At 32.5% G+C, this 19,335-nt stretch overlaps 1 protein-coding gene across 5 annotated transcripts in view; it reads left to right on the forward strand.

Moving 5' to 3' along the window:
• The window catches only part of VRK2 (VRK serine/threonine kinase 2), a 95,748-nt gene that overhangs the window by 18,212 nt on the left and 58,201 nt on the right, over positions 1-19,335 (forward strand). For all 5 annotated transcript variants that reach the window (XR_012498975.1, XM_074341170.1, XM_074341167.1 and 2 more), the window contains exons 3-7: positions 12,254-12,303; positions 13,014-13,083; positions 14,176-14,263; positions 15,892-15,997; positions 17,192-17,284. Coding sequence is in view for 4 of the 5 variants with exons in the window: in XM_074341170.1 (XP_074197271.1) it covers positions 12,254-12,303; positions 13,014-13,083; positions 14,176-14,263; positions 15,892-15,997; positions 17,192-17,284 (407 nt within the window). In the remaining variant the exon portion in view is untranslated. The remainder of the gene's footprint in view (positions 1-12,253; positions 12,304-13,013; positions 13,084-14,175; positions 14,264-15,891; positions 15,998-17,191; positions 17,285-19,335) is intronic.

Consider the following 19,335-nt stretch of genomic DNA (forward strand, 5'->3'; position numbering starts at 1 on the left):
GTATATCATCTTTGAGGAGGAGTCTGTTTAGATCTTTTGCTTGTTTTTAAGTAGGTTAATTTTCTTATGATTGAATTTTAAGAATTCTTTGTATATTTATACAAGTCTTATTTATCAGGTATGTGTTTTGCAAATATTTTCCCCCAGACTGTGGGGGAAAATGACTGGGGTCATTTTTTTCATTCTCTGTATGGTATCTTTTGCAAAACAGAAATATTTAATTTTAATGAAGTCCAGTTTTCTTTTTCATAGATTATGCTTTTGATGTTGTATCAAAAATTAGTGATACATGATGTTGTATTTAGAAACACATCACATCTAGGTCACCTAGATTTTCACCTATGTTATATTCTAGAAGTTCTATAATTTTGTGTTTTACATTTAGGTCTGTGAACCATATTGAATTAATATTTACTAAGCTCAGTGTCAACTTTCATTTTTTGCATATGGATTTTCAATTCCAGTACTGTTTGCTAAGGAGACTATCCTTGTGTTGAATTGCCTTTGCTCCTTTGTAAAGATCAATTGACTGTATTTTTGCAGGTCTGTTTCTGGACTCTATTCTGATCTGGTGATCTATTTATCTATTCTTTTGAAACTATTACACTTTCTTAATTATTGTATCTTTGTAGAACGTGTTGAAGTTGGGTGTTGTCAGTCCTCTGAATTTGTTCTCCTTCAGTATTGTGTTGACTGTTTTGGGTCTTTTTCCTTTCCACGTAAACTTTAGGATCAGTATAGTATGTTGATATCCACAAAATAAACTTATTGGTATTTTGACTAGAATTGTGTTGAGTCTATAGAAGCTGGGAAGAACTGACATCTTAAGAATATGAGTCTTCTTTCCATGAATGGGATATATCTATCGACATATTTAGATCTTTGATATCTTTCACAAGACTTTAATAGTTTTAGTCATATAGATACTGGACATATTTTGTTAGATTTATACATATTTTTTGCTGCTTTTTTCCATCTTTGTTGGGGTACAGTTAACAGAAAATTGTAGTATATATAAAGTGGAGAATGTAATGATTTGATATAATTTGAAATTGTGAAAGGGTTCCTGCAATTTAGTTAATTAACACAGCCATCACTTCACATATTTACTTTGTCCTTTTTTGTGTGAGAACACTCAAGTTCAACTCTCTTAATACATTTCAATTATACAGCACAGTATTATCAACCTTAGTCACTATGTTATACATTAGATCCTCAGACCTTATTCATCTTACAACTGAAAGCTTATATCCTTTTACCAACCCATCCCTGTTCTACTTTCTAGCAGCCCCTGGTAACAACTACCATGTTGCTTTGTTTCTATGAGTTCAACCTTTTTTTTTTTTTTTTTAAGATTCCATGTATCAGTGATACCATGTAGTATTTATCTTACTCTGACTTATTTCAGTTAGCATAATGCTCTCCAGGTTCATCCATGTTGTCACAATGGCAGGGTTTCCTTCTTTTTAAAGACTAAATAGTATTCCATAGTGTGTGTGTATCATTCATCCATTTACACATATGTTGTTTCCATATGTTGGCTATTGTTAAAAATGCTGTAAGGAACAAGAAAGTGTAGATGTCTCTTCAGGATAATGATTTTGTTTCTTTGAATATATACCAAGAAGTGGGATTGCTAGATCATTTGGTAGTTCTATTTTTAATTTCTTGAAGAACCTCTACATTGTTTTCCATCATGTTTATTCCAGTTTACATTCCTACTTGAGAGTGTACAAAGGGTTCCTGTTTGTTACCTCTTGTCTTTTTGATAAGAGCCTTGCTAACAGGTGTGAGGTAATAGGTCATTGTGGCCTAATTTGCATTGCCTGGTGATTGGTGATGGTGAGTGCTGTTTCACGCACCTGTTGGCCATTTGGATGTCTTATTTGGGAAAAAAAATCTGTCAGATCCTTTGCCCATTTAAAATTTTGGTTATTTATTCTTCTGCTGTTAGGTTGTATGATCCTTGAATATTTTGATACTGAATATGTGGTTTGCAGATGTTTTCTCTCATTGCATAGGCTGCCTTCTCATTTTATTGACGGTGTTCCTTTGCTGTGTAGAAGTTTTTTAGTTTGACATAGTCTCAGTTACATAATTTTGCTTTTATTGCCTTTGCTTTTTGGTGTTAAATCCAAAAGAAATTATTATGAGGGAAAATATGAAGGATCTTACCTGCTATGTTTTCTCTAGGTCTTTTATGGTTTTAGGTCTTACCCTCAAGTCTTTAAATCCATTCTGAGTTGATTTTTCTGTACAGTATAATACAGGGGTCCAATTATACAATACAATTAATTATTTTTTATGTGGCTATCTAATGTTCCCAGCACCATTTATTGAAGAGCCTGTTCTTTCCCTATTGTATATTCTTGGCTCCTTTGTCAAAACTTAATTGACCATGAATGCATGGATTTGTTTCTGGGCTGTCTATTTTGTACCATTGATTTATGTGTCTGTTTTTATGCCAATATCATACTATTTTGATTATTATAGCTTTGTAGTACAGTTTGAAATTGGAAAGTATGATTCCTCCAGCTTGGTTCTTCTTTCGCAGTATACTTTGGCCATTCAGGGGTTTTTGTGGTTCCATACTAACTTTAGGATTTTTTTTTTTTTTCTGTGAAAGATGCCATTGGAATTTTGATAGGGATTACATTGAATCCATAGATTGCTTTGGGTAGTATGAACATTTTAACACTGTTAATTTTTCTGATCCACGAGCATATACTATCTTTCTATTTACTGTGTCTTCTTCCATTTCTTTCATCAATGTTTTAAGGTTTCCAGTGTACAGATCTTTCACATCCTTGGTTAAATTAATTCCTAAATAATGCATTTTTGATACTATTGTAAATGATATTGTTTTCTAAATTTTTTTTCTAATACCTCATTGCTATTGTATAGAAACATATTGATTCTTTGTATATTGATTTTGTATCCTGGAGTCTTAAGGGTTTTCTCTATAGAAAGTCATCGACAAACAGAGATAATTTTACTTTCTTCCCAATTTGGATGTCTTTTATTTCTTTTTATTGCCTAATTTTTCTGGCTAGGACTTCAATACTATGTTGAATAAAAGTGGCGAGAGTGGGCATCCTTGTCTTGTTCTTGATCTTAAAGGAAAAGCTTTCAACTTTTCACTATTGAGTATGATATTGGATGGGGGCTTCTCATACTTAGTCTTTATTATGTTGGGATATGTTCCTTTTATACAGTTTTTTTGAGTTCTTGATCATAAAAGGATTTTTGAATTTTGTTGAATGCTTTTTCTGCATCTATTGAGATGATTGTATGATTTTTATTCACTTTGTTAATGTAGTTTATCATATTGATTGATTTACATATGTTGAACCAGCTTTGCATCCCCAAGATAAATCCCACTTGATCATACTGTATGATCCTTTAATATACTGTGGAATTTAATTTGCTAAATAGTCTGTTCAGTATGTTTATCAGGGATATTGGTCTGTAATTTTCTTGTAGTGTCTTTGTCTGGCTTGATCTTTTCTGTTGTCTGTCTAGTCTGTTTCATTTATTTCCACTCTGATCTTTACTTACTTTTTCTAATGATTTTGAGTTTCCTTTGTTCTTTTTCTTGTTCTGTGAGTTGTAAAGTTAGGACATGCTGAATTTTTTCTTTTTTCTTAGTGTAGAAGAAAATTATTATGAACTTCCTTCTTGGAACTACTTTTGTTGTAACTCATAAGTATTGATATATTGTGTTTCCATTTTCATTTGTTTCAAGTTACTTTTTGGCTTTTAAAAATTTTCTTCTTTGAGCCATTGGCTGTTCAGGAGTATGTTGAATCTCTACATATTTGTGAATTTTACAATTTTTCTTTTGTAATTGATATTTCATACCATTGTGGTCAGAAAGGATACTTGATATGATTTCAGTTTCTTAAATTTAAGACTTGTCACCTAACATGATCTGTCCTAAAGAATGTTCTATGTGTGGTTGAGAAGAATGTGTATTCTGCTGCTTTTGATGGACTGTTCTGTGTATGTCTGTTTGGTCCCTCTTGTATAACATATAATGTAAATCCTATATTTCCTCATTGATTTTCTATGCAAATGATCTATCTGTTGTTGAAAGTAAGGCATTGAAACCCCCTACTATTATTGTATTGCTGACTATTTCTTCCTTTAGATCTGTTAATATTTACCTTATATATTTAGGTGCACATATGGATTTATACATATTTACAATTGTTACATCCTCTTAGTGAACTGATCCCTTTATCATTATATAATGATCTTCATTGTCTCTTGTTACAGTTTTTGGTGTAAAGTATATTTTGTCTGAGATAAATGTAGCTTCCCCTGCTTTCTTTTGGTTCCCATTTATGTAGAACATCTTTTTCCACTCCTTCACTTTCAATCTTGTATGTCCTTGAAGCAGACGCAAATCTCTTGTAGACATCATATGGTTGGGTCTTATTTTTTCATCCATTCAACCATTCTGTCTTTTGATTGAAGATCTTAATGCATTTACATTTAAAGTAAATTGATAGATATGAAAGTTTTTGGTAATTGTTTTCTGGTTGTTTTGTAGTTTCTTTGTTGCTTTCTTCTCTTGCTCTCCTCCCTTGTGATTTGATGATTTTTTCATAGTCATGTGCTTTAATTTCTTTATCTTTTGTGTTTTTGCTTTGGAGTTATCATAGAGCTTACATGAAGCATCTTATGCTTCTAACAGGCTATTTTAAGCTGATAACTTAAATTTGAAAACAGACAAAGACTCTGCATTTTTACACTTCCCTTCTACGCATTTTATGTTTTTGTCAAAATTTACATGGTTTTGTCTCAGATATTCATTGACAAGTTATGTTATAGTTTTTAATACTTTTGACTTTTAACTTTTATACTAGAGTTATAAGTGATTTATCCACTGCTATTGCAATATTAGGATATTCTGAATTTAACTATATATTTACCTTTACCTGCTAGTCTTATACTTTTATATATTTTATATATTTTCATTTAATTTTATTTTCATATTTCATTTAATTTATTTTCATATAATTTTCATTTAATAATTAGCATTCTTTTGTTTTTGCTTGAGAACTCCCTACCTTAGCTAGTTTCTGAATCTCTTTCAGAAGGAATTACTCTGTGTGGCTGTACACTTGGTCGATCCTTGAGTGGAGGGGAGTGCAGGAATTTCTTATGCCATCTTAGGTACTCCCTTGGTTTCTTAAAATAAAAATTTTAATAATATAATTTTTTTTCATGTACTAATTCATTATTCATTCATCAAATTTTTAATGACTGCCTACTAGGCCCTATTATAGGTGCTTGGGATACATCTAAATAAAATATTTCTGTCTTTGTGAAGATTACATTCTATCAGAGAAAAATGAGCAATAAATATGCACTTTAACTGCATCCTAACTAATTTAAATACTATATTTTAAATATTATTTAGTCCTTTGTATTTTCTAATTTCCATTGTGATTTCTTCTTTGACATAGGGACAAGGCATTAAGGCCACAGAATGTAGCCTTAATAACCCTAATTCCTTGATATTTGATGAAACCTGCTTTCTAGGTAAAACTATGGGCAGTTAAAAAATGTTTTATGTTAGTTTGAAAAGAATGTATATTCTTTCATTGTTATTTTTAATGTGGCCTTTAGATAAAAACTGTGTTGTTTCAATTTGTTTTTGTCTGTTTGCCTATACATTATGGAGTTGCATTTAAAGTCTTTCATAATTTTTATTACTCTGCCATTTTTTTCTTGGAATTCTGCTGGTTTGGGACATATATTATGAAGGTACATTATCAGATGCTTTAAAGTTCATAATTTTTGTTTTTCTTTTGAATCATTTCTTTTATGATTGTGCTAAACTAACTTTATATCTAATTCTTCTTTCTTAGATTTACGTAATTTTGAAAATATATATTACAGCCTTCTTTCAGCTAATTTTGGGTAGTTTTTTATTTTTATCTTTTTATTTTGTTTCTCTTCACCACCAAGTTTTAGTTGTCTTATAGTTTACATTTATTTATTTATTTATTTTAACAACCTTACAGTTTCTTTCCTTAGCTGGTGAGCTTAGTCTACTCAAATTTATTATGATTACTGGCATATTTTTTCAAATGTAAGATGCTACTGATTATAAGGTATATCATTTTATATATGTATATTAAGTCTCCATTAGGTGCTTAAAAGTTCAAAATTATCTTCCTCTTGAACTATTCCTTTTATGTTTATGTAAGACCTGCATTATATGTAATACCTAATACTAGCCATTAAACTATGACACTATACCTGTAAAATAGTCTTACATATGGAACACCTAGTTTCATCTCATTCATATCTAATGAATATTTTTTCCACTAATAGCTAATTTATACTCCATTCCTCTGTTTTGGGCTGGTTAATTAGTTAATTTTTCTATATATACAAATCATATGACAATTAAACTTAACATGTAATACTACCAGCAGTGTACATGGTTCAGTTGAAGTGAAGGAAAATAGACACCTGGGACTGAGTTTGTATCTGCACAGGCAGTGTCAACTGTCGTAACTATTAACAGCAACTGTAAGATGTCTTCAGTTATAAGATGCATTCAAATTTCAGAGATATTAAAATATGAAAAAATATAGTTAAAATTGATATATTCAAGTATTTTATTTCTATTATATTTTCTGTTTTCTATTTATTCTGCCTTTTTTTTTTTTTTTGAATCTGTTCTTTCCCTGTTTTCTATTAGATTTTTTGGATTTTCTTTTTTCTTTTTTTATCTACTGATTTTGAATTTTATGTCTATTATTTTAGCGGTTACTTTTAACCTATCAATATACTCTCTTGGTTTAACCAACTGTGAAACTAATTGAGGTCTTTCCTTTTCTCCTGGATAAATACTTGGGCATTGCAACACTTTTAACTCTAGTCGCTATACTCCTATCTCATACATTATTTTTGTCAATGTTTTCCATGCACCTTCTAGATTGTTCTAGATTGATAATTGTTTTCTCTCAACATATGAACATAATAGTATTCAATTGTTTTCTGATTCCCTTGTTGCTATTGAGAAATCTGTTGTCACTTCATCTATCTTTTGTATGTAATCTAATCTTTCCTATTGACTTCCTTCTTAGAACTTTGTCATTAATGTTCTTTGACTGTGGTGGGCTGAAGTTCAGATTTATTACTTATCTTGTTGGGGGCTTGAAATTCTTAAATCTGAAAATTCATGACTTCCAATTCATGATTTGAAAGTTATCAAACATTTATTCAAAAGTACCTGTACTTCATTCTTTCTCTTCTCTAGCTCTGGAACTTTTGTTAGGAAATTGTTTTTCTGTCACATATTCCCTTCGTGTTTCATAATCTCTTCTTCATATTTTATGTCTCTTTATTTCTGTGTGCTGAATTCTGGGTTATTTCCTCAGGTCTAATCTGGTTCCCTAATTCTCTTTATAGCTTTATCTAATCTTTTTTTTTTTCCTGTTCATTAGGTTTGAAATATTAATTATTATATATGTATTGCATATATTGATATAAAGAAAAGTGCATATAACATATATGTATTTTGTCAAAAAGCTATAACTGATAACAAAACACTCACAATCCCATCCAGGCCAAACATACAATATATCATAACATAATCAGCACTCCAGTAGTTCCAGCACCTCTTTGCTCCCTTGTAGTAGTAACACACCGTCTAGACTATTTATGGTTTTTATTTTATTATTTTTCACTATAGTATATATATGTACCCATAAATGAGTATAATTTGTGAGTTTTAAATTTATATAGATAGAATCGTAAGTATGCCTTCTGTTTTACATGGTTCCTTTCATTCAACAATATGTCTTCAATATATATCTATGTTACTATAGTGTCTGTAGTTCATTCATTTTCTTTGCTGCAAAGTATTCAATACTGTGACTGTAATACATTTTGTTAAACATTCTACTGGAGATTTGGTTAGTTTCCATTATTTGGCTGTTCCAAATTCAAGTTTACTCCCAGATTTCCACTTGAAGTTCTTAACGTATTCCCTGTTCTTGGTCAATATCTCTTAGATCTCTGATGCTTTTTGAATTACAACCAATTTGTTTACTTGTCTTCATACTGCATTTCATATTATTTCTTGTGTTATTGATACCTTTCTTTGTGTCTTTTATCACTTTAAGCATACATTCAATCTGTATGGGAGGTTTTAAGTTTCTTGGGGTTTATGCCTTTTGTTTTCTCTCCTGTTTGTAATTTTGGATCATTAACTCATCTTTAGCCATGCTTTATCTCTGATAATCCTGTGGGTCCAGTATGTCCCTTGAAGGAGATTAGTTTTTTGCTTTTGCCAGGTGCTCTGGATTATTAATTGACTTTGAGTTCCTGTACCACACTGGTGTAAATTTAAGCCTCAAATTCTTGATGGCTGCTTTGGGATGATAAATTATCAGGACTCTACTTTTTCTTATACTTAGGGTTTCTGCTAAGACAAGATTTGTTTGTTTGTTTTCTTTTTTCTTTGTGTGGTAGATTTTTTCCGTCTCTCTCTCTCTCCCTACTCTGCACCCCTCTCTCCCTCTCTCCCGCTTTCCCTGTCTCCCTCCTGTCTTTCCTCCCCCTTTCTCCTGCTCCATCTCCCTATTTCTTTCTCTCTCTTTTTTTTTTTTTTTAATGCTCCACACTACTAAGGATGTAGCACTTTGAAAATTCTGACTTTGTGTGTCCATCTTAACTTCAAATTTCTGCCTCTTGCAGGTCCAAAGACTTGTCATTTTGCCAAGAGAGTTTTAGCACTCAAATCCTTGGTTACGCAGCGTGGGCACCCTCCTCCAGGGCTGCAGCATGGCCTCGAACATCAGTGCTCACTTACATCTCCTTCTTGGTTTTAGGCTTCTCTGGTCTTTGGCTTCCTCGCCTTTTTGTTTGTTTGTTTTTTTACAGATCAACTCTGCATTTGTAAGAAAGTTTGGTTTATTATATTCAGTATTCTGATTATTTTATAGAGGAAGTTTTTTGGTTTAGCTAGTATGCTAGTCTATTGACATTCTTTTAGACTCCATCATATTATAGTTTTTCCAGTTGCCTTCTATGAAAGTCTTTGGTTGCCAGTGTTAGAAACTCAAATGAACTTAAACAAAAGGGGGATTTATTAACTCTTGTAACTGAGAAGTGCGGGCCTTTTCTGGCTTTAGATATGGGCAGATCCAGGGCTTCTGCAGTGTCACTAGGGCTCTTTCTCTCTCTCTGCCTTAACCCTACATTCCTCAGTTCTGGATTTTATTTTCAGGCTTTATTTTCCATTTATCTGGGGAAAATTATCTGCTATTTCTAGAACTTTGGTATCCTTACAGCTTATGGTCTGTCTTGTGTTACTTAGCACTTAACATTAAATGCTAGGGAAGACTTTTATATGCCTAGTTGGGGCACTTTTCCCTTTGTGAACTGGTTATGGTGGCCAGTGGGCTTATACATTCCAGTTAGGCAGGCTTGGTCATGTGCCCGACTCTGGAATGTAAGGGAGAGTACACTGTGATAGGCAGGCCTACCAGGTCTACAGGATAGAGGGAGGTTTCATTCCTCAAAGAAAAACTCAGATGAGGTTCCCAATGCATAGAAAAGAAATGCTAGGAAGGTAAGTATCATATATGTGTACAGTTCTTTCCTTACCGGGTCTTCAGACCTCTAATCAAAAATTTAATTGAAGATGTGAGACTACTGTACTTTCAACACTATCACTGTCTGTGATTGATCATTCTTCTCAACCCCCAGTAGGTAAGTCAGCTGTAACCTACCAGACTAGATCCCTTTCCCTCCATGGTTAAGTCCTATCAGTTTCACTTTCCGAAATCTCTGGAATTGCTCATTTTCCTTTATGTACCGTTGATACTGTAGTCCAATCTATAGTCCTCTCTTCTCTGATCTTTCAAAATTAAATCCTTACTGATATGTCTCTGTCTACTCTGGTTCCCCTTCTGTCTGTTCACACTGTAGTATAACAATCTGCTCAGAATGCACATCTAATTATGTGTTTCTTATCCTACAACTACACCTCAAGCTTTTAAAACCTTTCATGGACAGAAATTATTAGTCAGATTTGCATCTGGCCCTTCACCATGTCTCTATTCTTGCTCAAGCATTGCCTTTCACATAGATTAAATTATACATTCTCATAGTACCATCTACCTCTCCCTTTAACATTTATTATAATTACAGTTTTACACTCCTGTATGAGTATTTGATGAATGTCTGATTTTTCTACTAGACTATGAAAGCAGATAGCACGTCTGTTTTCTGTCATCATTTAATTTCACTAGCTAGGATATGATTTGGCTTACAGTAGAAAATAAATATTTGTTTAATTAATTAACTGATTGATTACTATAAAGAGACCTCCGTGGTAACTAGGGCAATTTATTTGTTCAAGATCCATCTCCAAGAGCTTTCTAGTCAATTGATTTTAGATTTAGGCCCTCCAATATAATCTGACTTGAAAGTTTATACAGAATATTGTGTAGCTATCAAGTGACAAGTGTGGGGATATTTCAAGTATATGTCCACACACGATTATGTTCATTTGAAATAATATGAAAGGAAGATTCAGATTATAAAGTGGTAAAGATATACTGATTGAAATCAGCAAGGAATAGGACATTGGACTGATTGTATATCTTTTTTCCCATTTGCAACATAGTAAGTTATTTAGCTAGTTGAAACCCCCATTTCCTTTTTGTGCTTTTCTGTTTCTTATGTACTGTTGGGTTTAAAAATTTATTTGCTGCTATGGCTACTTGCTTTCAGACAAGAAGCAGGGAGTTTCTACCAACTTCTACTTTAGGAAGCAAAGACCATTGCCTAGAGTCAGTACTGACTGAGTTGACCAGAGTTAGGGCAGCCCTGTTTCTTTCCAGCCTTGGGTACCATACTGATAAAAATAGTTTGCAAGGGGTGCAAATAGGGTGCAAGGAGGGGCTTTTCTCTTCCTTTCTTCTATACTAGGATTGGACCTCTTCCTCTTTATATACTTTCTTTAGTTTTTCCTTCCTTAGACATGGATAATCCACTCTTCCTGAAGTTTCCTTGGGACTACTGCATGGGTGAAAATGAAATGACTTTATATGAATAAAGATGAAAAGAAAAATTTAATTGATATAAATAAGTTGAGTTTCTTTCTTACTGTAAAATGGTCTGGGTTCACAGTTTATATCTAATAGCAACTAAAATTGAAGTGATCTCTTCAACTGGCTAACAGCATTGCTTACATCAAAGTTTTGGAGATTGGTTAACAGAATTGTGCATGAGTTGGCTTAACTGTCAAATAGAATTTATATACTTTAGTAAATTTATAATGTATTTTTTATATCTATTAAGAGAATTAACAAGAGAAAATAAAAATTGATAGAGTTAGGAGGAAAAGAAAAATGTTAGAAGTAGCAATAAGAAGACAGCATTTTGATAAGTATACTGAAAATATACCTGGAGAATTTGATCTTCTTAATCTAAGTGCTGGTTTTCAATACTAGTTTGACCCTTTTTTTTTCCCCTTTCGCTTTCCTTTAAACATCATTCTAACACTTAACTCAGTGCCTTGCCTATTCTGGCCTCTTGATAAATAAATACCGGCTAATTGAATGATAAAGGAATAAATGGATGAAGATTGAATAGAAGAGTGACAAAATTATAGACTTTCACAACACAGTAGACACGTTAACTTCTCTTAATTAAGATTTGAAAATTAATCTTTAATAATTTAGATAATGTAGATGAAAGAATTGATTTGATTTAAGAATTTGAACCATGGAATTTTCAGAAGTTGGATTACAGTATCTAAAATGCAAGTGGTAAATAATAAGATGAAGTATGATAACTTGAAATTTAAATGAGCTGATGTTATGAGATACACAATCTTTAATTTAGGAATAATTGATTTTAATTTAGCAAAATTGAATCAGTGGATTTTTACTATATATTATTTATTGGATTCAAGACAATATATCTAGAAAATATTTTCCCCTACATTTGGATCTATATGATTAATATCATCTATTGGTGTCTATGTTTAAATACGGTTTATGGTAAAAAGTATGGGCTGTGGTGTCAGATTTGAGTTTCAAATCCCAATCTGCTACTTCTTAGCAAATTATTCAACTTGTTAAACTTTAGAAGGATCTTGTATAAAATGGATGAGACCTACTGTAAGAGGTTCTTAGCACAGGATCTGGGATATTGTAGACATTCAGTATGTGAGAACAGCTATTTTTTTTACTCACTGTCTCTTGTTCTGCAGCTTTCCCCACAAATAAACCAGATAAAGATGCAAGACATGTAATAAAAGTGGTAAGTGTTGCTTTTAAATTTGTGTTTCACATATATTTGACTTTTTTATTTTCTGCTTTATTCATATTATTTTTGTGAAAAAATGTTTTTCACCTTAGTTTTACTTATCAATACACCTAATATTTTCATATTATTAAAATGTAAAGGCTGGAGAATCTTGTCCTTCTGTGTTGACATTTATCATCCTTGTATCTTACCTACCTGTCTTATCACTCTCCCTCTTATTTCCTCTCTGCTCTAGATGGTGAAGTCCTTAAAGGCAGGGATGAGGTTTTATTTTTGTTTGTATCCCCTCTGCCTAGTACAATGAATGAAATATAGGAGATACTCATTAAAGGTATCATGTATGAATGAACCACCAGGGTAGTTTGCAGTGTACCCACCCTGATGTACATGTTGGTACACGTTGGGTGTCTGTGTATGTGTATAATTCACAGTGCTTTTAGGAAGTTCTTTCCATAAGATTGCTTTCATGTGTAAAACTGTATAGAGGTAGCTTTATAGTATGTGAAATTTAAAACTGAGTTTCTTCAAGTTTATTTAATACTTTCCTGAGTTTTTTTTTAGTGGAAATCTGGTGCCTGTGTTTTATGATAAATGATTCAAGTACTATTATATATTGCATATGTATACATATTTTCACAGTTGAAATACCAATTCTGCCTTTAAGATTTTTTTCTAATAAAATTAGTTGTTCTTTTCTTTTATAGGAATATCAAGAAAATGGCCCATTATTTTCAGAACTTAAATTTTATCAAAGAGCAGCAAAAAAAGACTCTAGTAAGTAGAATTAGCAAAGTTAGCTACTTCCATATATATGTTTACTAAAATGGGTGTTAATATTTTTGTCTTTTTCTGGCCTTATGGAAAATTCTTTTCAATTAGAAATTTTTATTGTAAAATGATACAGTTAACTTATATAAAAACAAGACAGATGAAAACTTGAAGTTAGTTGTAGATGGATATCAGATGTAAAAACTACCAGTTAGAGGATTTCAATGTGAAATAAATATAAGCAGAGCTAAGAAGAATAAAAACATTTTATAAATACTACGTGATACAGGTGGACTAAGTAAAAGTTAAAGGAAGCTGATATGAGTAACGACTATATAGTCAAAGTCCTTTACATTATGTTTAGGAAAAAGAATGATGAGTCTAGCCTCAATAATTGACTTTGTTTTCTTTAATAAAACCTTCTAAACATTAAGACTGTAGTCTTTACTAACTGCTTAAACTATGCCAAGGTGACAAGTAGAATGCATTAAACTCATTGTTTATCAGTAGAGCTGTCTTCAACATTAAACATATATGGAAGAAAGGTGAAAAATTAAATAAGCTACTTGATTGTTTAAGTGAATTTGATCTTTTAAAATGAAATTTAATCAAAACAATTTCCATGTAATGTAATTTCAGAGTAAGATGATTTTTCTGCCCAATTTTTACTTTCTTTTTCACTACTGTAGCTTTAGATTTTTAGTAATAGGGAAGAAAAAGCCACCTTTTTACTGGTCCTTTAGTAGTTAATATATTTTATATTCAAAAATTTAACAAGCATATAAGAGAATGAATTTCTTAATGAATGAAAACATTTGTGTAAATGATAGCAATGCATTTTATGACTATGACTTTTTGTTTTGGTTATAACTGATTTAATTTAAAATTTAAAAATGTTAGAAATCTGTATATGTTTTTATGTTAATTATAGTGATAAATAGAATTTGAAACTATTAGCTAGATATATTTGACTTTTAAATTTTTTAAGAAGGTCTAATTTCTATTTAGTTTAGCTAAGTAAGTTTAAGTGTCTATTCAAAAGTAAGAAATATCTTCCTAAAAATGTGTCTTTTTTTCCTGTTTAATTTGCCTTTGTAGTCAAAAAATGGATAGCACTCAAACAACTTGATTATTTGGGAATTCCTCTGTTTTATGGATCTGGTATTACTGAATTCAAGGGAAGAAGGTAAAATGGAATTGTTATAATTGATTATTGTCCTTAACTATTTCTTAAGTGGTCTGTTAGTTATTTGTTGCTATATAACTAATTACCTAAAATGTGATGGTTTATAATGACAAACTGATATTATCTCAGTTTCTGTGGATCAGCTATCCATGTACAAAAGGCTTCCCTAGATGGTCTGGCTTAGGACTTCTCAGGAGGATGTGGTCAGATGTCTTTGGGGCTGCAGTAATCACAAGGCTGGACTGGGGAAGGATCTGCTTTCAAGATCACTCTTGTGGCTGTTGGGAGGCGTAAGAAGTTCTGCTTCTAAATTCACTCATGTGATTGTTGGCAGGCCTCACTTCCTCACCAGGTAGATCTCTCCATAGGCTGCCTGAGTGTCACAAAGACATGGCAGCTCGCTTCCCATAGAGCAATTAATTGAAAGAGAGGAAGAAAGACAACACACACTAGAGCATGCAACCAGGAAGAACATCACAGTCTTGTTATGATCTGATCTGAGACATGATATCCCATCATTTCTACTCTGTTCTCTTTGCTAGAAGCAGGTCACTAAGTCTACCCCATATTCAAGATGGAAACGTTAATCAAGTTCCATCTCTTGAGAGAAGCAAAGAATTTGTAGAAATATTTTAAAACTCATCAAACATGGCTAATCATCACATATAAATAATTCACTAATAGTAATTTTTAAAAAGAAAAAATTCTGTCATTTGTTAGGTACCCATTTTTATTCTTTCAATAGCCTTTTAAGACAGGTGATAATATTTTTTTTTTCTAGCTGGGAAGATAGGCTTAGAGGTCAGTGCTTTGCTCAGATGGTCTTTAAATGCTATAAATAAAAACACAATGAATCTTGAAACAAAGTAAAGGGCTACCAATAGGGAACTGAAGTGTCTGAATAAATCATAATACATCCAAACCATGTAATACTATGCAGCATTTTAGAAATCAGTTAGAGCTCTACCAGTTGATCTGGAAGGATTTCAGTGAGATTATTGAAAAAAGTATGATGCAAAAAAGAGCATGTAGTAAGGTCGCATTTTTGTAAAACAGTCAGAAATTCCCCTATGTCTGTGTTTGTGTGTGTATACATAGATAGATACAGAGTAGGGGCTGATGTGGGTGTGTAAGTGAAGGGAAGAAAAGAAGGGGAGGAGGTCCTAAACAGACAAGAAAAGGAAGAGCTGCATTTAAAAAAACACATGTTTATAAGTGTATAGAGAAAGTAAATATGATTTATAAGGTCAAGAAACAAATAGAAATAAAATTTCCTGTATGGACAAATAATTTATTCAAGGCCATAAGGTGAGAGAGAATGTGATGGAGTCAAAATGAATTAAATTCAAGACTATTTAATTTAGAAAGACTCTTCTCTCTTCATGATCTAAGACAGTGTGGGTAGTTCAGCACAGCATGTTCTTCTTTTAGAAAAGTAACTGCAAAGTAAATACTTAGTATGCTTTTGCAAAATAACAAGATTATTCATGTACATTCGTTCTCTTATGGTTGGGATTGCGTCATTCCTTATTGTTAAGTCAGGGGTGTTTTCCCTTGTTTCAAATTCATAAATAGACAGTTTCAGCATTGCTGTCTTAACATCTGTTTTTGACTTCTCCTTCTTACAGTTACAGATTTATGGTAATGGAAAGACTAGGAATAGATTTGCAGAAGATCTCAGACCAGAATGGTACTTTTAAAAAGTCAACTGTCCTGCAGCTAGGTATCCGAATGGTAAGAAGGAATGACTTATTTCCCATGCTCCATTTTCAGATTATTTACTTGTTACAACATACAAATTGTTGCCCTTTGTGGAATTATCAGAGAATGAAGGATTATTGCCCTAGAAATGTCAGTTATTGAGAGTAGCTGCTATTTTGGTGAAATTGATAACCGTGGGCTCTGTAAGTGACAGAATGTGCTGCGTTTGGCACTACAAACTCAATTAGGCTTTGGTTCTACAGTCTGATTTTTTTTTTCTCTCTCAGTTTTGTTTTACACATCAGAACAAGCTTGCATTGCTATAAGAATAACCTCTCTTTTGTCAGTTATATTTATAACAATGCAAACTGTGGCAAAATATATTATTTTCCATACTACACACATGATGATAAGGAGGGTGCTATAAAGTTTTTATTATGAGTTTGGGATGGTGGCAGTAATTAGTGTGGCAATGAATAATATATACTTTGCCAAATAAGAAGCAATGAAATCTTAATAGCACCCATGCACACATTTTGTTTATACCACATATTTGTCTTATCTTGTTTGTGTTTGGTTTGCCTAAGCTCCATTTTATTTTTTTCCATTTTAGATAAAGTGCAACTACTCATGCCAGGTTGGGATGTGGCAAATAGAACTCATTAATTTTCCCATTCATCCTCTAGCCAGCCAGCAAATGTTTATTGAGCGCTAGGTACAGGTAATATGCAGGTCTCCTGGGTTTCACAGATGAAGCATAGGTGTTTTCTGTTACTCCACAGAGAGAGAATGTGTTTCTCTGTGCTTGTGAACATGGGGTTTTGTTATGGGGTCCCCAGAACTTACTTATAATTATTTCTTGAGTGAGGAGTTGCTGAGTGGGCGTCATGATTACTTCACTTTACTGTGTTTTTCCTCTTTGCACAGTGTGATTTGGCTCCCAGGCTGTCGGGAGCATAGGCATAGGCATTGTTGAAGCTTGGCTTCCTCTTCATCAGAGGTTCAGTTAAAACACTTGATATATGAGGATAATTTTATTCAACTTTTTCCCAGGATGAGTGACCAGCACATGTGATAATTTTAGAATATGTAAGTGCATAATTGTGAAATACATCACCTTGTTGTTGTTAATATGGAAAAATAGATGTTATTCTCTATTTAAAATGTTCGGGTTGATCATGAATTCCAAATAGACATCAGTATAATCTTATATGTCTCCTTCCACAGTTGGATGTACTGGAATATATACATGAAAATGAATATGTTCATGGTGATATAAAAGCAGCAAACCTACTTTTGGGTTACAGAAATCCAGATCGGGTAAGTACAGTATTAAGCTTTTGCTGCTTTAAAGTACCATACTGAGACATTCGAAAGACAAATTCGTAACCTGGAAGAGTTTGCAGATGAGGATGTAACATGATGAGTGTTCTAATTTATCGTATCTTGCTTATACAATTTAATGCGCTGAACTAATAAGTGATTAGGATAAGGAAACTGAGACTCAGAGAGGTTAAATAATATGTTGATGAATATGTAATTAAGAAGTGCTGAGCAGGAATTTGAACTTCTGAGCAAATATAAACAAAGAATCATCAAAATCCAATGAAAGATGGGATGGATTTATGCAGAGATTTTAAAAAAGCTGTCACATTAGTTCCTTTTCCATTGTATAAACAAGTTTTAAACAGAGCAGCATTTCCAATAGAACTTTCTGTGATGATGGAAATATCTATGTGTTACTGTGCAGTATGGTAGTCGTTAGTCACACATGGCTATGAAGCACTGGAAATGTGGGCAGTGTACCACCAAATGCTGATGAGAATGTGGAGCAACAGAAACTTCCATTCATCGCTGGTGGGAATGCAAAATAGTATGGCCACTGTGGAAGACAGTTTGTCAGTTTCTTACAAAACTGAACATATTCTAACATGATCTTGGCAGTTATATTCCTTCGTATTACCCAGAGGAGTTGAAAACTTGCATCCACACAAATACCTACACACAGATGTTTATAGCAGTTTTATTCCTAATTGCCAAAACTTGAAGCAGCCAAGATGTCCTTAAATAGGTGACTGGATAAATAAACAGTGGTTCATCCAGACAATGCAGTAGTACTCAGCATTAAAAAGAAATGAGCGGTTAAGACATGAAAAGACATGAAGAAAACTTAGATGCATATTACTAAGTGAAAATCTGTGTGATTCCAATTATGTAACTTTTGGAAAAGACAAAACTATGGAGACACTAGAAAGAACAGTGATTGCCAAGAGTTAGAGGTAAGGGAGGGGTGAACAGGCAGAGTACAGAGGACTTTTAGGGAAGTGAAATAATCATGGATACATGTCATTATACATTTGTCAAAACCCATAGAATTTTCAACACCAAAAGTGAGCCCTATGTAAACTATGGACATTTGATAATAACGGATTTATCAGTGTATGTTCATCCATTGTAACAGATGTGATACTGTGTCATGGGATATTGATAGCGTGGGAGGCTGCATTTGGGGGCTGGGAACAATGGTATATAAAAACTTACAGATTTAATGCAATTCCTATCAAAATTCCAATGATATTTTTCATAGTAATAGAAAAAAATAAAATTTGTATTGAACCACAAAAGACCCTGAATGGCCAAAGCAATCTTGAGAAAGAACAAAGCTAGAGGTATTACACTTCCTGATTTCCAACTATATCACAACAGTGTAGTAATCAAAACAGTATAGCATTGGCATAAAAACAAACACAGCCTAATGGAACAAGATAGAGAGCAATGCATATGTGATCAGCTAATCTTTGGCAAGGGTGCCAAGGATATTCAGTGTGACAAAGATAGTTTCATCAATAAATGGTGATGGGAAAATGGGATATCCACATGCAAAAGAATGAAATTGGACTCTTACAAAAATAAACTCAAAATGGATTAAAGAGTGAAATTTAACACCTGAAACCATACAACTAGAAGAAACCTAGGGGAAAAGCTTAATTTTAATTGATTTAAATTTCAACAACCACACTGTATCAGCAGAGATTTAAAAAGTTAAAAAATTGAATCTATAAAAAATTAAAAAAGATTTAGCTGAATATTTAACTGACCTGTACATGAGGAAAGAAATTTCTAAATAAAAATACTCCCCATCTTAGAAAATATTGAGAAATTTCAAATTTTAAGATGTCTGTATATTTTAAAAAATTGAAAAGTGAAAGGCACGTGAAAAACTGGAAAATATATTTATTTATTTTTAATATTTTTATTGAAGTATAGTCAGTTTATAATGTGTCAATTTCTGGTGTACGGCACAATGCTTCAGTCATATATGAAAATACATATATTCACTTTCATCTTTTTAATCATGTTACTACAAAATA

This window comes from Camelus bactrianus, chromosome 15, assembly GCF_048773025.1.
Source record: "Camelus bactrianus isolate YW-2024 breed Bactrian camel chromosome 15, ASM4877302v1, whole genome shotgun sequence".
NCBI classification, from domain to species: domain Eukaryota; kingdom Metazoa; phylum Chordata; class Mammalia; order Artiodactyla; family Camelidae; genus Camelus; species Camelus bactrianus.